This window comes from Mastigoproctus giganteus, chromosome 12, assembly GCF_048544385.1.
Source record: "Mastigoproctus giganteus isolate SK-2022 chromosome 12, ASM4854438v1, whole genome shotgun sequence".
NCBI lineage: Eukaryota > Metazoa > Arthropoda > Arachnida > Uropygi > Thelyphonidae > Mastigoproctus > Mastigoproctus giganteus.
The window spans coordinates 131,703,360-131,724,134 of record NC_143586.1 but is presented as its reverse complement, the minus strand read 5'-3'; the positions used below and the strand labels follow the sequence as shown (position 1 = coordinate 131,724,134).

The 20,775-nt window shown below is 36.4% G+C and overlaps 1 protein-coding gene across 1 annotated transcript in view; it reads right to left on the bottom strand.

Annotated features, from left to right (window-relative positions):
• The window catches only part of egg (SET domain bifurcated histone lysine methyltransferase eggless), a 536,019-nt gene that overhangs the window by 259,878 nt on the left and 255,366 nt on the right, over window positions 1–20,775 (bottom strand). Inside the window, exon 14 of the mRNA XM_090386075.1 lies at window positions 13,506–13,629. Within this exon, the coding sequence (XP_090242201.1) occupies window positions 13,506–13,629 (124 nt within the window). The remainder of the gene's footprint in view (window positions 1–13,505; window positions 13,630–20,775) is intronic.

Sequence of the window (20,775 nt, the reverse complement as noted above, 5' to 3'; positions counted from 1 at the left end):
TGTATATAAAATTGATTTTTCAGAACATTTAGAACAAATGCTATTAAAAATAATTTGCACACTTTTAAAAAAAAGTTTTTATTTATGCATATTAATTTTTGCTAATAACATACACCTTAGCTTTAGGCTAGACTGGAGAGTGTCTAAACAGCAAATAATTGAACTGCAGTGACATTTTGATATTATAATTAGATTATATTTTTATGAATGAAAACAATCCAAACTACTGTAACAAAGTAAAGTCATAATCACATTTTGCATCATTTACCACTACTAACACTAAAGTACATTTATTACAAAAGTACTGAAGTTAATGATAAGCTAGAAAGAGATAATTCATGAAACACATGAGAGAAGTGGATACACACAAACACATGTGAATGTCTGCCAATGCCACATGTGTACAGTAAAAACCACCATGCATAAAACAAGAAACTGATGCTTAATATACTCTGTTAAGATAAAAGAAACTAAATAAGGCACTACATCTGAGAAAATTCTGCCAAAGCAATGTTAAATTCAAAAGGTATAAAAAGGTACCCACATGGCTGGGGGGGGGGGGGGGTTCTATAATACCTGAGTATAACTAATATACCAAAATTATACAGAGGAAAGAACACAAAATAGCTGACTCAGAGAACAGAAGGCTGCGACTAGAACAAAAGCAGATGGAACAGTTTATAGTGTTCAATGGCCCCCACCCCAATTCTGCAATATAATTTTATGATGCAATACAAATTCTGTGAAGGACAAAGTGCATATAATTGTATGGTCATCATACTGTGTGGGGTTGTATTGGTCTGTGTCATTGTGTTAGCCTCATGGCGATAGCACAACCCCCACAGACCAACTTGAAACACCAAGGTCCCCCCCCCACACACACACACAGTGTCCACAACCACCTGGAGATGGGTCGAGTAATAGGGTAAGATCACTGGCTGGGTGAACCATGGCAATGCCTGAGCTTGCCAAAGTGGACCCCTAAAAAGAAGTAGAAATTTTTGTTGGAAAAGAGCACAGGAGTGACAGCTTAAATCATGAATAATAGGTGAAGATGAAGAAGGTTCATAGTAAGAGACTTCCACCACAGGAATTAGAAGATAAAAGTAACAGAGGGGTCGTCGTCCCTGTAGAGGTAGCCCACCCTCCAGGGGAAGGGGCTGTTAAGAGCAGAAAAAGTGTTTAAAATACACTGGAAGAAAGTTAGAAGGTGGAGAAGGAACTGGGCATGGCCATGGGGATAGAAGGGGATTAAAGTCTTGCAGTGTTACACTCAGTTACAGACTGCCCTAAGTGGGGATACAGGTCATTCTAGGACACTCAAAAGTGAGTGATTCCACATTGGTCGGGCCAGCTGAAACCAGCATCAGCATCCCACACGACTCTGCTTAAGAAAAGGGAAACAACAACATGGCATCTACAGGGCAGTAGGGGCTTCCAAGATAGGTTGCCGCCCAACTGTAGTTATAATTGGGGGGGGGGGGACCTGGCTAATAACATCCACAATGGTCTGCAGTCTGGCACATACCTATCATTCCTACATGTACACAGGCTACATTTTTCCCCCCACATATATTCAGGTGCACAAAAAACTAACTAGTCACTCATCATTTACCTGTCACTCCCTCTTGCATTCAACTAAATAGTACCTGAATAGAAATAAAAGCATTACATACAATTTTATTTACTTCCTTTTTTTAATAAAAAAAAAAAAGACAAGGTTCACAGAGACTAATTCATTCGTTTTACAATTACTCATCTTAGCCTACAAGAATTTTTTTTTTATGGACATATATTTGGACTGTACAATTAATAAAGCATTAAACAGTCAATTGGACATTCTCATTCATTTAACCTTCATATCCATTTATCACAGCACTTCAAATATAGATGGTACACACTTTTTTTTCCCAGGCTAAGGCTTTCCAGAACAAGCAGCCACACATGGGGACTTGCACAAGGTGGAACCCTTCCCCAGCCCAAGCAAGATGCCCCCCCCCCCCACACACATCAAATATTTGAACATGCATATTTGCCCAACAATTTCTCTCCAATGCTTACCAGGGGTACCATAGGTTAGCATGGGAACCAGGAGACTTATTTGCAGTAATTTTATGAGTCACAGGCCCTTGTCAGCATGCCAGACATAGAAGAGAAAAGGGTTGGTCAAGCATATATTTTCCCCGTGAAAGGTTTTGGCAGTTGTTCCCAGCTCCCTCATCCTAGGACCAGGGAGGGATAGCCATTTGATAAGACCAAAGGTTATTGGAACCAGAGGCACCACCAGAAGTAGAGGAGAATTTCTAGGAGTTCGATATCAGTCTAAGCCAGAATATATCTTCTCCTGTGATTTTCACTGTTTCTGAACTCCTTCTGGGACAAACTAGCCAGTGGCAACCTTCACACGCTGCCACGAAACAACAAGAGGGCCAGAAGCAATTGCTGGAAGCAGAGAAAAGGAGATATGTGCATTTACTGTAATAGCTCCACCACTAAGCCAGTGGTGTCCAACCTACGGCCTACGAATAAGTCTTACACGGCTCATGAGGAAAGTGAACTAAAACAGCATTTTAGCACATTAAAGTGAACTAAAACAGCATTTTAAAACAGCAAGCTGTTTGCATGTACATGCCTGTACATGCAAACAGCTTGCATGTACAGGCATGCAAGCACTGAGCTTGACCTGTATCAAACGTGTGCATGTAGTCCAGTGCAGTCGTATGTACGCTATATACAATTATATACATATCAATCTTTTCATATTGCAAAATTCTACTATTCTGATAATTTGTTCATTGTATTGAATTAAAAAAATCATCCTTAAAAATGTTCCGAAAGAGGAAAGTCGATTTGGAGTGTCATGTTTTTAATCAAAACTGGACTGAAAACCGTTCCTTCGTTGAGTACAATGAAAAATCAGTGTTTGGTGTGTAGTTATGTTATTTGGATTTTTAGGAGCATTAGCAACTAAGGCCATATTGCTCCGGGATATGCGGTGGTCATTCCCTGACCTTCCCGCATCCCCCCTATTTGGTGGTGACGGGCTCAAACCCCGGTCTAATCAAGAAGCGTGTGCTGCGCACTGCTGCTCCTTCCCACCTGGCTACGGAGGCGCCTCGTTTGGTGTGTAAGGAGACTGTCAGTTTTTAAAGAAAATAATTTAAAACTACACTATGATTAAAACTACACTATCTTATTATCAATATAAAGGAGTACTGTGAAAAGAAAAGTGTTCTATGTTACAAAACAAATTAAGAAAACAACAAAACACACTGAAAACATATCATTCAAGAAATTTGTCTGCTGTAAGTGCCAGTTATTAAGTTGTACCTTAATCGCTTTTGAAAGTAAACAGTTCAGGGATGGTGAATTTGTTAAATGTTGTTTGTTAAAAGTTGTAGAAGAAATTTGTCTGAAAAAATTAACAATGATACAAGACAATTTGTCTGAACAAACAATTGTGCAAAGAGTAGAAGATTTTGGAAAGAATTTGTTTGAATAAATTTTAGAAAACATAAAACAAATGAAATATTTTAGTGTGGCACTGGGTGACAGTACTGGTGTAAATGACACAGCCCAACTCCTTATCTTCATACTTGGAAAGTAGGGTTTGGGAGTCATCATACATTGGACACTCATATAGCAACTGTTTACAATCTTCGGGTGAAGATTATAAACACAAGCACAGTATGGGTCATCAGATAAGCCAAGACTAGTCAACTTGGCCTTTAACCATATCCCCGTCCGCTGGGGTACGTACCAGCCCCAACTGGGTTCAGCAAGTTAATTCTATAATTTTTACTCTAATTACAGAGCTGAAACTCGCTATAGTTGGAGCCAGAACTATTTTCTTGAATTTTCCCACTTAAATTTTCAAAACCTTCTATTGAATTTCACGCAAATGACAAAAATGTGACATCAAGTATGCAATTTTTTAGGCCTTTTCAATTAATTTTTTTACCCTGCCCTAACCAGCCTAGAGCTTATGAAACCCGACACTTGATTCGTTTCTTGGTGTAAAGCGCGCGAATTTCTTTTTACGGAGAGGAGCAGTTCTGATAAACAACTCAGCGTGAATACGAGCGAAGCATGGGAGGTATATATCACGTTACCAGTACAAATACATTGAGACGGTAAGGGAGAAGTGTAAATAAACAAAAGACGAACAGGAGCTACTGTTTTTGACATAAGAAGCAATAAAGCCATACAGTACCAATAACAGTTTATGGAAGGTGAACAGATTGTATATCCTATCTTCAACGTGTATTGCTCCTACGAACAGAAGATCAAGGAAATTCATCTGTTGGAAACGGGAAAAACTGGTGTAAAACTGATATTTCACTGCATTATACCGATATATCACAGATAACACTGCAATGCGCATTTGATAAAAAAAAAAAAAAAAAAAAAAAGTTCGCTTTATTGTAATTGTTTTTAGTAAACAATATCAGAACAGCAGTTTCCATCTTCTAACCAAATTTCGAGAAAATATTTCCACCCATAGCTGCGTTATAAACTTCTAAACTTCGAAACTGGTACATCAAAAGAAAGAAAAACAAAATCATCCGCTATGAATTTCTTTCTTTCTTGAAATGTGTATTGTTCATATTTGTGAACTGCAATATTTGTAACAATACAAAGCTAACAGATTACAACTAACGGCTGCTCAAAAAGTATCGTTAGAAGATATTTGCTTGTTACGCTTTGATGTGTTAGAAAGTAAAAATGCGAAATACTGTTCTCTAAAACAATTGCAGTTTCGGCATCCTAGGATGAAGCTGACTTAGAGCTGCAATGCTGTTTTTTTTATTATTATTTATTTTCTTTATTTATTTTTTGTTTTTGTATGGGCGGCTCCTAGAACAAAAGTTCATCTCGGCCTCGTTGCTCTGTTCAGTTTTTACGCATTGTCAGGGTAAGGCCAGTGTGTGTCGTGAAAGAAAAAAAAAAAAAAAAAAAAAATCATCCCGCTTAGGAATATCCCATGTTGGATGAAGACAGATGAAAAGGAAGGCAAGAGAGAGAGAAAAAAATTTTTCATCCCGCACTGGAGAAAGTGACAGGAAAGAAAAACTGTTTGTGAGTTTATGTGTGTGTTCTGTATTGTGATGTTGTATTTGGGCATTCTGGCTACCTGGAAGCAGCGATCACCTGGACGACTGCCTCCAGGTACTCGTCCCTAGCAGGAGGGCAAGATCTCCCCTACTAACTGCACGCCCTCCTCCCTGGGGAACTACTAGTAGTAGTAGTAGTAGTAGTAGTAGTAGTAGTGGCATGTGATGCAAGAAAGCAAGTGTATGAGCTTATGCAGCATCAGCCAAAAAAAAAAAGTTCCCAGGGAGGAAAGAAAAACTTGTATAAGATAAAGAGAGGGAAGGAGAAAAGAGGAGAAGCACTATCCCGGCCCAGGGAAGCCCCAATCTAGGATGGATTGCTAGAATAACACAAGGAAAAAAAAATAATAATAATAATATAATAAAATAAAATAAATAAATAATAATAAATAAAATAAATGAAAGTTAGTGCTCTAGACCTTTGACAATCTCTTGGCCTTCTGCCCACCAAAAGGGTATTTTTTATTTCTCTCTCTCTCTCTCTCTCTCTCTCTCTCTCTCTCTCTCTCTCTCTCTCTCTCTCCAGGGTCGGACTAGAAAGGGTGGACTCCCTCCCCTAAGGAGTTTTTTCCCTTCAAGTGAAAGAAGGGAATTGGAAATTTCATGAAAATGAACCCTGTTTTTCTTCATTCGGTGAACGGCTACTCTGTCAGCGCAAGAGAAGTGAAATTACATTTGTAGCTCAGAATGGAATTCAAACATTGAAACACATGACATTTTATGTTGAATTTTTCGGGCGTTGTGTGATAATGAAAATTCAATTTTTCTCTGGAAATTTTTTGATGATATCAAATGCATATCAAGGAAATATTGAAGTATTCAATAACAATTTCCCAATCCCTCACTACGAGTAATGGATTGTTCTCACAATCTGTTACTAGCTGCGCATTTTTTTTTTTTCGTTTGTACACCAGTGAGATGCATGTGAAGTTCCTTCGATATCAGTTTTCGAAGTTTATAACGCAGCTACGAATAGAAATACTTTCTTGAAATTTTGTAAGAAGATCAAATATACATCCATGAAACTGCTGTTCCGATTTAGTCCTCTAGAAACAATTACAATAAAGCGAACTTTTTTTTTTTTTTTTTTTATGAAATGCGCTTTGTAGTGATCAGTTTTACGACAGTTTTTTTTCTTTCTGCTTCCAGTAGATGAATTTCCTTGATTTTTTTTTTTAGTAGATAATACATATTGAAGAAAGGAAATGCAATATTTTAGTTTTTCAAAACCAATTCGTTGCAATTCTTTCATACAACAATTACGAAAAGCAATAAAGCTACTGTTGTGAGTGAGCCATGCAAATTAGTGATCGCAAGTAATGATGCTCAACTGTTTGTTTTCCACGAAAGTTGTTTACAGTTTCATTTTCTCCTTGGATCACCTTGGTAACGCTAATGACGTAAGCTTGACCAGTCAATTATCTCTCTGCGTGCGTTGATTCATTTTAGCCAGAGGCGCCGAGCTGACGCGCGAATTTTGAACTAATGAAGTAACGCGTTTTATTTTCAAAGCTTGGATCTTGTTTTGCCGACATCAAAATTTAATAAATTGAAATGTGATCGTACATTTTTGCTGTTTTAGAGTGAATTAATAGTTTTTGCTGAGCGCTAAAGGTAGGAAATCAAAGAATATACTTCTGTTTATGTATATTGAGAGTTTCAATTTGGAAAATTGAGTAGAAATTATGAAAATTAGTTTTCTTCGGGGGGAGCAACTTTCAAGTTAGGGTTAAAAATTAGACAAAAACAGGGCGGACCGGGCTCGGGTTAAGGACCTATGTCCTATTAACAGGAATTTCATATACAAAGGCAAACCAGGGAGATGATTTGAGAAAAACCATAGCCACACTAGGTATGAACCACCTTGTCACCTCCCCCTTTGTGGACTGTTCCCAGTTTGCTTGCCACTGCTGTGTAAGCTCAGTGGCAATTCTTTTTCTTTCTCTCTTTAGTTCAACTGCCAAGTAAAGGATGATACCCAGATGTTCAGCAGGCACAGCTTTTCTAAGTCTATAATAAAGACCTCAACATACTATTTCCATATTAGTATTAGTAACGGCCGCATGGCGCAAGAAAGCCTATGGCTTATGCTGCACCAGCCAAAAAAAAAAAATCCGAAGAAAACAATGATAAAAACAAAAAATAAATAAATAAATAAATAAAATAAATAACTAAATAATAATAATTTTAAAAAAATAAAATAAAATAAAATATAAATAAAAAGGAAATTAAACCTATCATCCTATGCACTTCCCTTACCCGAAAGTACTATCCAGATGACCTTTGAATTTCCCCAAACTGTCGGCCTCTACCACCCATGAAGGCAACTTATTCCAGTAATTTATAACTCGCTGGCTAAAATAAAACTTCTTGCAGTCCAATCTAAACATTTCCCCCCGTAACTTGAATTTATGTCCCCTAGTTCTAGCATCATTTATAATCTTGAAAATTTTGTCCTCATTCATTTTACTGATGCCTCTCAGAGCCTTAAACACCTCAATCAAATCTCCTCTAAGGTGTCTAGTTTCCAAACTCTGCAACCCACATATTCGAAGTCTTTCTTCATAAGGACGCCCTTTTGCCGATCTCACCAGGCAAGTTACCCTTCTTTGCACCCTTTCAAGAAGCTCGATGTCTTTCTTTAGGTGCGGTCTCCATACCTGAACACAGTATTCCAAGTGTGGTCTAACATAAGCCTTATATAATGGGATTATCACATCCCTATCTCTACTTGCAAAAGTTCGATAGATCATCGATAGGACACCATGGGTCTTCCTTGCAACCTGTTTACAATGCTCAGAGAATTTCATGTCTGACCATATCGTAACACCCAAGTCCCTTTCCTCCAGTACTGGGTTTAGTTGAACTCCACCAAGTGAATAAGTTTTTTTGGGATTATTGTTTCCCAGGTTTAATACCTTACACTTTGTTGGATTAAAGCACAGCTGCCATTTTTCTGACCATTCCTGAAGTCTATCTAGGTCTCTCTGAAGAAGCTCAGCTTGACAGTGATCATTAACTACTCTACCAATTTTAACATCTGCAAATTTAGACATCACGCCCTCTATCCCTTCATCAATGTCGTTTATGAAAATTAAAAACAACAGTGGTCCTAATACTGATCCTTGGGAAATCCCACTTCTTACATCAACCCAATCTGAGGAATAGCCATTTATCACAACCCTCTGCCTCCTGCCCTGAAGCCATCCTTCTATCCATCTAAGGATATTCCCAGTGATTCCAACCTGTTCCCGCTTATAAAGCAACCGCTCATGTGGGACTGAGTTAAAAGCTTTGCTGAAATCTAAATAAACAATGTCGAAATTATTCCCTAAATCCAGCTCGTGAGTGACCCTTTCAAAATAGCGAACCAGATTTGTTAAACATGATTTTCCCTTCACAAAACCATGCTGAGTATCCTTGAGAATTTCAATTCGATCCAAATGATCCTGAATTCCACCCTTGATCATTGCCTCCATGATTTTCCCTACTACTGAAGTCAGACTGACAGGTCGATAATTTCCAACTTCACTTTTAGAGCCACCCTTATGTAAGGGAGATACATTTGCACCTATCCGGGTGGATGGGTACTTGCCAAGACTTGAAACAAGTACTCACTATACAGATCCCCCAGTAAGATCTGGTGATCCTGAAGGTCATGGCTGCATAATTCCTAATTTTCTTAGTTAGATAGGTGAAATGGGAAGGTTTTTTTTTTTTTTTTTTGACTAATAAGCATGCTTTCTTGCATCACATGCCTCACAACTAATGCTAATGCTAAAATTTAACTCCGCGTACACTTCTCATGCAGGATATGCCCTACAAATGCAATCATATGGTTTGTTTTACAGCCAAAGAACATGGGCATTATTTAAAGCTTCAAGAATTATTTAAGGTGATTTTTGGTTCTCCAAATGACTGATCAAAGAGAATGAGGATTACATGACAGTGTTTCTGCATTAGACTCAATTTGTTTAATGAAACACGCATGGGACACTGTTACACCTGCAAGGGCAATAAACTGTTTCCAGAAATTGGAAGAATTTTCCATTAGTGACGAAAATATTAACAAAGATAATCTACTACTATCAGAATGGCTGCAAAAATGAAATTATGAATTTTTACCATTTAAATAACGATGACAATTTCATTCATGTGGATGAATGATTCAATATCTTCTTAAATTCCTATAGAGAGTATAGAAACTCTACTAAAAAAAAAAATAAAACAATAAAATAGTGAAAGGGCAATATTAAATTCATTGAAGATACAATCATTACAAAGTCTGTACTTGTACTAACTTACTTACCCCCAAGCTCAGGATTATGCAGAGATTTTAAATGACATTTTTAAAAACAGGTGTCATCACTTAGCACAGTGATTATGTGCTGTGTAATAAAAGGAATCCTATAAACTAACAGTATTCTGCATTAGGTTTTTCCACTGACTGTCTGAGGAAGCTGTTTTCCCTCCAGTTACAGTCACAGCACTTGGACTGAGGCTCTTCAGAAATTACTACTCTTACCCATGCCAACAAAAAGTAACTAATATTATTTTCAAATGGATAACATCACCCATTAGGCAAATCCATTATCCATTAAAAACTCAAGGCACTACTGTGACCAGTTTCAGAACTATTCTGTTCCATCATCATCAGTCAGTAGGCAGCCTGTATTAGCGATCTTGTGTCAAGCAGTTAATGGATATGAAATCTAAGTGAGCAGAAAAGTAATATGGTGTAATTATAGAACTATTTCAATTTATTAATAACTTGCATTGAAATAGTATAAAATTTCATAAATATATCAAAAATGAAAGCTCAGAGGTTTCAAATTGAAATCCACGAAACAGGGCACATTTCTAAACTACTTTAAAAGGGAGCAATTAACAATGCGCCTTTAATAATTTTTTTTATTTGCTTACTCTATTTTTTTAAATTAGATGCATTTTTATGTTGTTCTCATATGTTAAATAATTATACTCTTATTTATTTTTACTTATTTACCATGTTCGCTATTACATTCCAGATTTTAATGCAAATCAGAACACTTCTATACGTGTGTTGTGCAGTTACTTTTTACGCATTTAGTTTGAGTGCTGTCAAATGATGGCATCATTTTCAACATTCTACAGGATATCTAAATTTCATATTTTTCATTTTATTTGCTTTTTCTTACATACAGTTTTTTTCTTCAACTTTTTTTTTGTTATGCCTGTGTAGCATGTAGTCTGTAAAATTTATTTGAACATATGTATATATAGTTACTCATTTATTTCAATTTAATGTGTTGGCCTGACCCTTTATTTTTTAACCTTTCTTTCTTTACTCAATAAATAAATAATGTACATAAATATTAATAATTCTGTTATAATCTAATTTATTATGCACAATATGAAAATACATTTTAATTCTATATATTTTTCACAATCTGAAAATACATATTAATCTTATAATTACATTGATGCATCAGATTAGCCACAGCTAATAAAATGAAATGATGATATTTATTTTTGGACTGCAATAGCCATCTGAAATGAAATACAATAACATGTAATATGGAGACTATGTTAATTAGGGGAGGGTCCAATCTCTGGTCAACTCCTTCACAGTGAGCTAAACAAAAGAGGTACCTAGGATCTATCCAATTATATTAAGGGAAGCAGCAAAGGAGGTAAGCAAACCCTTAGCCATTATTATGACAGCATCCGGGGGATTACCCTATCAACTGAAGATGAGCAAATGTATCTCCAATTCACAAAGGTGGATCAAATGGTGACATGAGTAATTACAGACCTGTTAGCTTAACCTCAGTTCCCAGGAAAATAATGTTTAATAATGCAGGACCATCTAGACAGGAATGCAATTATACTGCAGCCACACACTGGATTTGTTAAGAGGTCATCTCTGACGAACCTGACTGGATACTATGGTGCAGTAACCAAGGAACTGGATGCAAAAAATAATTTTGATATTATATAATTGGATTTCAGGAAGGCTTTTGATACTGTTTCACATAAAAGACTGCTATACAACCCGGAGCAATGTGGCATTAAGGGCAAGTTACCACTATGGATCAATGGATGGATGAGTGAGGGAAAATAGACAGTGGGTATCAACGGACATTGCTCTTCGTGGACTAATGTTTTTTAGTGAAACCCCCCAGGGTTCATTGTTCTTTTCGCTATTTATTAATGACACTGACAAAGGTATATCAGACTTTGTGTCTAAGTTTGCAGATGATACAAAGGTTGACAGGGTAGTTAATGACCGTAATCAGGGTGAGTTATTGCAACAAATACTGGGAAAATTAGGTCGATGAGCTGAGAAATGGCAATTCAAGTTTAACAATGACAAATACAAGGTACTGCATATGAGTAACAGTAAATTAACAAACCAATTGTGTGGCAATACACTCAGTGTAGTGGTAAACAAATAAGACCTGGGGGGGGGAATAATTGTGCAGTCGGGTATGAAATTCTCTTAGTAGTGCAAACTGGCTGTCACTAGTCATGGGTTTTTGTCAAAAATATACAGAAACTTCGATAGCAAGGATAAGGAAATGATTATCCCTTTGTACAAGGGCCATAGTTAGGTCACAACTCGAGTGCTGATACAGGACCGGATGACTGACTTTAGGAAGGATGTAGATTTGCTGGAACAGGTGCAGAAGAGGGCAACCAGATTGGTGAAGGGGAAAAAAAGGGTGCACTTATCAAGTAAGGCTTCAGCTCTGCAAACTAGAAAACTAGGCTCCTGTGGAGAGATCTGATTGAGGTGTTTAATGCCTTGAAGGTTGAGTAAGATAAATGTTGATGGCATTCTTCCTCTTGTTGAGACTACACACACGAGAGGGCATAAATTCAAATTAAGGAAGAATGGTCACAAAATGTGTGTAAATTTTCCTTCAGCCAGATGGTGGTTGATTGTTCCAATGAACTTCCATCTGCTGTTGGAGAACCAGGTGATTTGAATAAATTCCAGGAAGAACCAGAAAAATTCTTGGAGGTTGTGGATGGGTGAAATGCATAGTTTTTTTTTTTTTTTTTTTGGCTGATGCTCTATAAGCTTGCTTTCTTGCATCATTTGCCACTACTAATACTAGATTACATACAGAAAGAGAAATCAGAGAAAAAAAAATCAAACACAGTTCCTCACACTAAGGTAAAAAATTAAGTAATAGCGTTTACAGATTATTAGATATTTTGTCCATTTTTATACCCAACAAAGCTATTACTGAAAGCTTTCATAATCAGATCTATATAATACTGGTATAATAGTGTACAAAAAAAGAGTAATTAAGCTAATTACTTATGACTTGATGAATGCCGGCCCTTGATGAAATGCCTATCAATGTGTAAAGAGGATAGCAAGCATTAATTTTATAATTACTTCATATTTCGTCTTATTTAGCACACATAGATCATTCTAACTTCTCCACTAATGCTGGTGTTATTATTATTAGCCATATGGTGCAAGGAAGCCTGAGGCTCATGCTGCACCAGCCAAAAAAAAAAAAATTTCTGAGTTACCCTGTGTGTGTGTGTGTGTGTGTGTGTGTGTGTGTGTGTGTGTGTGTGTGTGTGTGTGTGTGTGTGTGTGTGTGTGTGTGTGTGTGTGTGTGTGCGCGCGCGCGCGCGAGAAGGAAATCACCAAGAAAGAGAAGAATGATGATATCCAGCTGAGGACCCTGGGTGTGCCAAGCCCATACTCACCAGATGTGAGCCCTGTTCCCCAAGGTCCAGTTCTTTCTCCCACTCTGTTCCTCCTGTATGTTAATGACCTTCTTCCATTGACCGGAAATCATATCCATAGTTCTGCTAATGATAGCACATTGCATTCCACCTTCCAGTTTCAGAAACCTTGCCCTGCTCAAACAGCTTCAACTTCTCGAATATCCACCACCTTAAATGTTGACCTTCAGCGAGGCAAAGATAACTTATAGTTGATTTCAATCCTTCTAAGACTCAGTCTTGTCTTATATCTCACAAAAAGGATTCTTCTGCTCCTATGCTTATCTTCGATGACACCAATTTGTAGGCAAGACTCTCTCTCTCTCTCTCGACAACCTTCCTTCATATATATTTCCTGAAAACAACAATCTACAGAAGTTCAAGACAAATATTTTCTTTCACCTTCTCAACCTCCAACCCATATATGGCACTAAATACCATAGGTTCTAATACCTCTTATTTTTGAGGTTGGAGGTTTCCTATATTACATGTCATGTTACAGCTGGATATTGCATTTCAATTGAAGATTACAATTCAACAACATACAACATCATTTCACTAACACTGCTGGTACTATTCTGATAACCCTGGATGCTAAATCAAGGGTTAAAATATATTCTCATACATTTGCATTAAATAAAAATATATGTAAACACATACCTTCTTGACCCGATAATGGCTCATCTAAACCACGCGTATATTCAACATAAGGCTGGTGTCGCTTCTTTGTGATGAGATTGTGGCGCCTAGTTTTTCCAGACAGTCGATTTGCTTCTGCATTTGCCTATAAAAATATCACAAAGTGTAAATTTAAATTGGTAACATGATTATGAAAAAAAAGTTCTCTAACTTTTTTTTTTTTTTACAATCTAACTTTTTTTTTCTTTTTTTTTTTTTTATAAATTATAAAAGTAAATTTAATATTATTATATTTACCTTTATTCAGACTAAAACAAATTACACACAGAAATGTAAATAATCCATTTAGGAAACTCTCAAGTTTTATTTTAAAACTTATTACAGGTATAACTTCTGAAATCTGGCAATCTCGGGACCTGAAGATGGTTGGTTTCTAGATTTTTCCAGTTTTTGGATAATAAATCTAACCAAACATATCAAAATTCAACCCAAGAATTAAGGGATATCAGCAGTATAGCTGTCTACTTTTTGATAATTTTTATATGTAATTAATTTATTTTTATTAGCTACATTAATTTATTCTTGTATCCCTTAGGCCGGGCATGGGCAACCTTTATAAATGACAGGCTAAATAAAATGGCTGTGGATATCATTTTTCTCTTTCTTAGTGATTCCCTTCTCTCTCTCTCTCTCTCTCTCTCTCAGTAATTCAGAATTTTTTTTTTTTTTGGCTGGTGCAGCTTAAGCCTCAGGCTTCCTTGCACCATATAGCTAATAATTAATAATAAAAAGACAAAGGGATCAATGGAACAATTTTGTCGCCAACTTAGAAAAAGACAATAATAGGCCACGTACTACAGTATATAAAGTAATAAGACAAATGAACAAAAACCTCAAGGAAACAGTCAAAATTAATACAATACCATCAGAAGATTGGTACAATTATTATAAAACCCTATGGACCAGAGTTGATCCTTCCATGGCTAAAACAACATCTAACAATAATATAATAGAAGCCTTCACTAACAAAGAACTAGAAACAGTGCTTAAAAACAGTAAAAACCAAAAATGTCCAGGCATTGACGAAATTAGCATAGAGCTCATCAAATATTTGGAAAAAAATTTGAAATTAAACTACTTGAACTGATGAATATGATTTTTGTAGGCCATCCACCACCAGACAGCTGGCAAAATGAGCTTGTAGTGCCAATTTTCAAAAAAGGAAATATAAACGACTGCAATAACTACAGAGGAATCAGTCTCCTAAACTCAGGATATAAAATATACTCAAGCCTTTTAAAACTGAAACTTAGTAAATACTATGAAAACATCCTTGAAGAACAAAACAGGTTCAGGAGGGGAAGATTATGTGCCGATGCTTACTTCACACAAGAGCTCCTGATAAAAAAAAAAAAAGAAGAGTTTAATTTAGAAACCCATCTCTTATTCATAGATAACAAAAAAAGCCATTGACAAAGTGAACCAAACAAAATTATTTGAAATCTTAAAAGAAGACAATACAGTAATACCCCGAAGTTACGCGATACGTGGGTCTGACGAAAATCGCTTAAGTCGAATTCGCGTAAGTCGGGGTACAACTTTGCATATAAATATACATTTTGTTTAATTGGGACCAAGGACTAACAAAAACACTAGTTTAAAAGAAAAATATTTAATAAAATTGCATTTATTTATACATATTAATGCAAATTATGTATTAAAAAAATAAATGACTTACGCAAAAAAGTTATTTCAATGTCAGTGGCTTCATAAAATCTAACAAATTCGTCTGACGACACAGCGCCTTCTTTTTTTCATGCAGAATTTCTTCATAGCAAGCTAATAATTTTTTATTCCTTGCTTTGTAGCTATAGCGCGTTCTTCGTTGGAGTCTGTTTTCTAAAATTTTTAAGCCCTTTTCAATTGAGCTGAGACCTTCTGTCGAGCTTGCAATTGTCATGTGCTTTTCTGGTGGAACTGGGTCTGAAGTGTCGGATAATTCAGTGACGTTTTGTTCACGCATCTCTATGAGCTCATTCATTGTCAGCTCCCCACTATGTGAATCTAACAGCTTGTTGACATCACCATCGACTTCCAAATCTAATTGCCTGGCAAGATTAACAACTTCTTCTTCTATCATATGAGCGACATGATCAGTTTCTGGCGTTGTTTTTGTCTCGTTTTTGAAAAAAAATGGACAAAGTTTCTTCCAGACACCATTCAATGTTTTTTTGTGAATTTCATCCCAAGATTCTTCAATGATTCTTACGGCATCTAAACCATTGAATTGTTACCAAAAGTTTTTAACAGATATCTCGCTATTTTGTCTCATAGCTTCATGCAGACGTGCAAACGAACGCCTCGTGTTGTAGGCCTTGAATGTTTTGATGACTCCCTGGTCCATCGGTTGAAGCAAGCTGGTTGTGTTTGGAGGCAAAAACACAACTTTCACACGTCGGGTCGAAATTAATTAGGGTGGCAGGAGGGTGATCGGGTGCATTGTTAATAAGAAGGATCAATTTAAATGGAATCGGTTTAGATTTGCAATAACGTTCGACTTCGGGTATGAAGTGGTGACCAAACCAGTCCTCAAAAATGGAAGCTGTCACCCAAGCTTTATGATTTGACTTCCAAATCACTTGTAAGCTAATTTTAGATATATATTTTTAAAACTCTTGGGTTTTCGGAGTGATAAATTAAGAGAGGTTTTAACTTGCAGTCACCAGCTGCATTCCCGCCGACCATCATTGTCAATCGGTCATTGGAAACCTTAAAGCCTGGAAAGTTTTTTTATTCGTGAAAACGATGTAATTTCCGATAAAAGTTGAGCACAAATTCGAACGCACACATAAATATGACAGTTGGAATGCAAATTCTTGTATATGTGTGCAGCTCACGCTGCAGCAAAGTTGAATTTTGTTCATCTTTTGCTATCACTCTCCGCCGTCGCACCGTATATCGATAGCATATGAAAAACGATCTTGAAGATCGTGGGCGGCAGTGTTGCCAAACGAAAAAAATCAAGAACCGCGTAACTCCAAGTTCACCTAAGTCGGGATATTACTGTAGACCAAACCAGTTGATCAAGGCCATCTCAATATCTCTAAAAATAATATAATAAAAATTAAATTGAATCACAAACAACTGAACTGGAGACAATAAATACAGGGATGTGACAGCAATGTGGACTGTCCCTGCTTCTATTCAACATGTATATAAATCATATTATAAGAGAATGGAGGAAAAGCTACAAGACAGGCTTCAAAATTAGCCACAAAGCAAGAATGGACACACTGCTTTTTGCTGATGACCAGGTTCTAATAGAAGAAAAGGAGAACTCATTGCAGAAAGCCATTTTTTCATTAAACAAAATAGCAAAATCATTTAATACAGAAATTTCAACTTCAAAGATAAAAGTGATGGCATTTAAAGGAAGAGATCCAATAAGAAGCAAGATCTGCATTAACAATAATATGATCGTACAAGTTCACACTTTCAAATACATAGGATACCACTTGTCCTATGAAAAAGATAATTTAGCAAAAATAAATAATTACATAGGAATTATTTAAACTATAAATCATATTTTCAAATCTAATCTAGTGAATAAGAAAACAAGGACAAGGATACATAACACTTTGAGAAACCTATCCTAACCTATGGGTCTGTGGCATGGAAAATGAGGAAAGGGGATAGGAAGAGGTTGACTGGTGCAAAAATGCACTTCATGTGCAGAACAGCAGACTATACCAGACTTGACATGAAAAGAAACCAAGACAATCTGTCAGAACTGCAGACAACTTCAGTACTGAATTTTATCGACTCATGTAGAAACAGATGGATCCAGCAGGGAGGACGGATGATATCCAAAAGAGATTCTAAACTACAAACCACGGGGAAGGAGAAACATAGGCAGACCCTTGCAAAGATGGAGAAACCGTAACAGGCCACTAGGCCTACTGAGCAGGAAGTAGAAGAACAAGATATATGATAATATATGATGATTAATATTTAATATATGATAATGTAATTAATATATGACTGGGGAGGCTTCGCCCCTGCTCGCTGCGCTTGCTTCTTTTGATAAAATAAAATAAAATGGATTCCAGTTATTTGTGCCACCGGTTAATCGGGGCAGCTGTTTATTTGGGGCAAATCTTAAAGAACAGAACCCAATCAACAAAATAGCCAGGGTTTACTTCGCTTAATTGGGTCAACATGCCGTTTAATTGGGGCAGGAGACTGCAGCACTGGAGATTACCCTATGATTGTCTCCGACCTCAGATTTCTGGAGGTCACAACCATAAAACAATTAGCAGTCACCTGTTTATTGGGCTTTTCTGTTAGTGCAATCTATCATAAACGTATAGTAAAGTCGATCTTATTGAATTTGTGATAATACCGACAGCTGGAATTCTCTGGGTTACTATGGTGAAATGTGTTCACACTTCCATGGAATCTTCAATCATATAAAAAAATTTTCAGAATCTTCTCTTCATTCCTATTTTTAAAGCTTTGTAACTCGTTACTCCATTCTAACTTGCACGCATCATGTTACTTGCAATTTGTGTGTGTGTGTTCTTTGTTATTGATTGCTTATCTTTTTACTGTTTCAAATTTTAACCCCCACCCACAAATGTCTGTGAATAGAAATGTCAACTTGTTCGTATGTACATATTACAGTACGTATTAATTATTCTGATTATCACGTATATTCTTCCGATTTTCATGTATCATTTAATTTTTGAATTAGTAAGGTAATAAAAGGTAAATTTGTGCTTAATATATCTTTACTTTTATAGCCTGTGGATAAATTTCCTCCTATTTTTGCTAATTAGAATTGAAATTCACTTCACAAAATTCAATTCACAAACGTGATCACAATGACGGCGCTTACTACACATCATATAGTGAACGGTACTTTACTATGGCGAGTCCATCGTAATGTGATTTTATTATACAGTGAATCAAATGTAAAGATCCATTGTATTTTTAACTATTTACGTGAAACTTCGGATAATTGGGGCAGCCCCTTAATCGGGCCAAAATGCACTAGTCCCGACGTGTCCCAAATAACCGGAATCGACTGTACTTACAGAAGCTTTCGAATCTGTGTGTCTCTTCCCTAGCTATGAATACATAGCTATGTTACTGTATCTATATAATATCAGTGTAGATACACCATAGACAGCTCTTAAAGAAAAACTTCGATCGTAGTGTGAAAAGCATTATTTCATCTGTATCTCATATTGTGTTCATCCTTCACAACGAGTTACTATGTATTGCTGCCTTGAATAAATAACGCTTCACTAGAGAAGACTATTGTCACTCATTCTCGGTGGGCACCATCACCCAGACGGCACCGTTTCAAAGCTAGTTGGCTTTTCATCAGTGGGTGCTTTTCACACTACGATCGTAGTTTTTCTTTAAGAGTCGTCTATGGTGTATAATATCTACACCAATATTATACAGATATAGATTCTTAAACTCTTAAAATATTATGCCTTGTTGCATTTAGTTTATTTAAATAAATACGTTACATATGGAAATCAAGAATGGTACCGCGTGGCCATGTTAGATAAACGTAGCGTGCGACCATGCTTAAACAGAAGCTTGTTTTACCACAGAAAAACAAGCTTCGATTACAGATTTTTGTATTTACTACATATTACTATGTAACCCGCATCTCTCTTCTCCCATTGGCTGAATAAATATCATTAGGAGGAAAATTATTTTAAAGTATAGAAAGATAATATATGATACATTATCATATAACAATAATATATGATAATGTAATTAACATATGATCCTCTGTGTAAAAAAAATTATGATAAAAGAGTTACATTAGATTAGTGCAAGGGAAAAGTCATGCTCCCTAATTTTTTCTGCGACCTCAAGCTGGTTCCCATGGCATGCTAGAGATTCTTTCACGTATTATAGCGGACTTGGTGGGTTGATATTCAGGATTGATATTCAGGTCACACCTGTAAGTTAAGTACACTGAATTTCAGAAAAGTCCATTCTGCAACAACAAATCCCTGCTTGAACCTTCATGATAGTGAGGCTGTTACTTCCCACCCATAGATCCCTCTAATTTTTTTTTTTTTTTTTCTCAGTGAGAGAAAAAGTATCACTTTGCACAATTACCTTACACTACTGCATGACTGATCAACATACAAAAACAACACTACCCAACAATTTTTTTTTTTCATCATACCTCTGGAATTAAAGTTGGTTATTCTGAACAAAATTAATGTCCTGATTATGAAAATATCAATCTTTTACTTCTGTCACATCAAAGGATATATGCATTTTTTAAATTCCTTGTTTTTATACAATATCAGCATACATGGTTGTAATTATCACACAATATATGTTACTTAGACATGTTTCCCACTCAATGATTTCCTGTTATACTCCAGTTTGCTTTCCCATTTAAGGAACCAACAGTAAACTCCCATCATGGCAGAGTCCCAGCGACCTTGGTATCGTTTTTCCATTGCAGATACGTCCTGGTGGAAGCACTCCTTGTTCATCACTGACATCTGCTAAGTTTTCAGGAAAGAAATCCAGATGGGAATGAAGGAAATGCATTTTCGATGACATTCGGCACCCCATGTTCTTGTAACATTTCAGCAAGTTTGTCACCAGTTGCTCATAGTTCTCTTCTTTTCTCTTTCCAAGGAATCAGTGTACCACAGCCTTTAAAGATCTCCATGCAGCCAGTTCAACATCATTCAGGTTTCTTTGAAATTCTTAATCTTTTAGGAGCTTTCTTATTTGAGGACCTATGAAAATTCCTTCCTTCAGCTTTGCATGAGATAAATTTGAAATCATTTTCAGTAAATATGCGAATCCTCTGCTTTCTTTATCCAGTGCCTTATTGATATTCATAATCAGTCCAAGTTTGATGTGCAAAGGGGGAAGAAAAACCTAAAAACTTTGGCGAAGGTAAAGAAAGCCCACATGAGAAGCACACAAAAGTTCAATAAATTTACCAGTAAAAGTACTTTGCCATAGCGCCATTTGTATTGTTGCTTGCTAAGTAAACATATGGTGGGTGTTATCAGTCAGGAGTAGAAATTTAATTCCATGGGAGATTGAAACCTTCACGAAGTGGAGGGGGTAACCTTACCTTTTCTATTTAGAATCAATGGTGGACTATGGATAAATTGTTTATTAAGAAAAATAAAGGCAAAGGAAGCACACGCAAGAAGCATAGCAAACTTCAAAAAAGTTTACCGGTGAAACTACGTTATGAATATTTTTTACTGTGCCAGAACTTCCAATA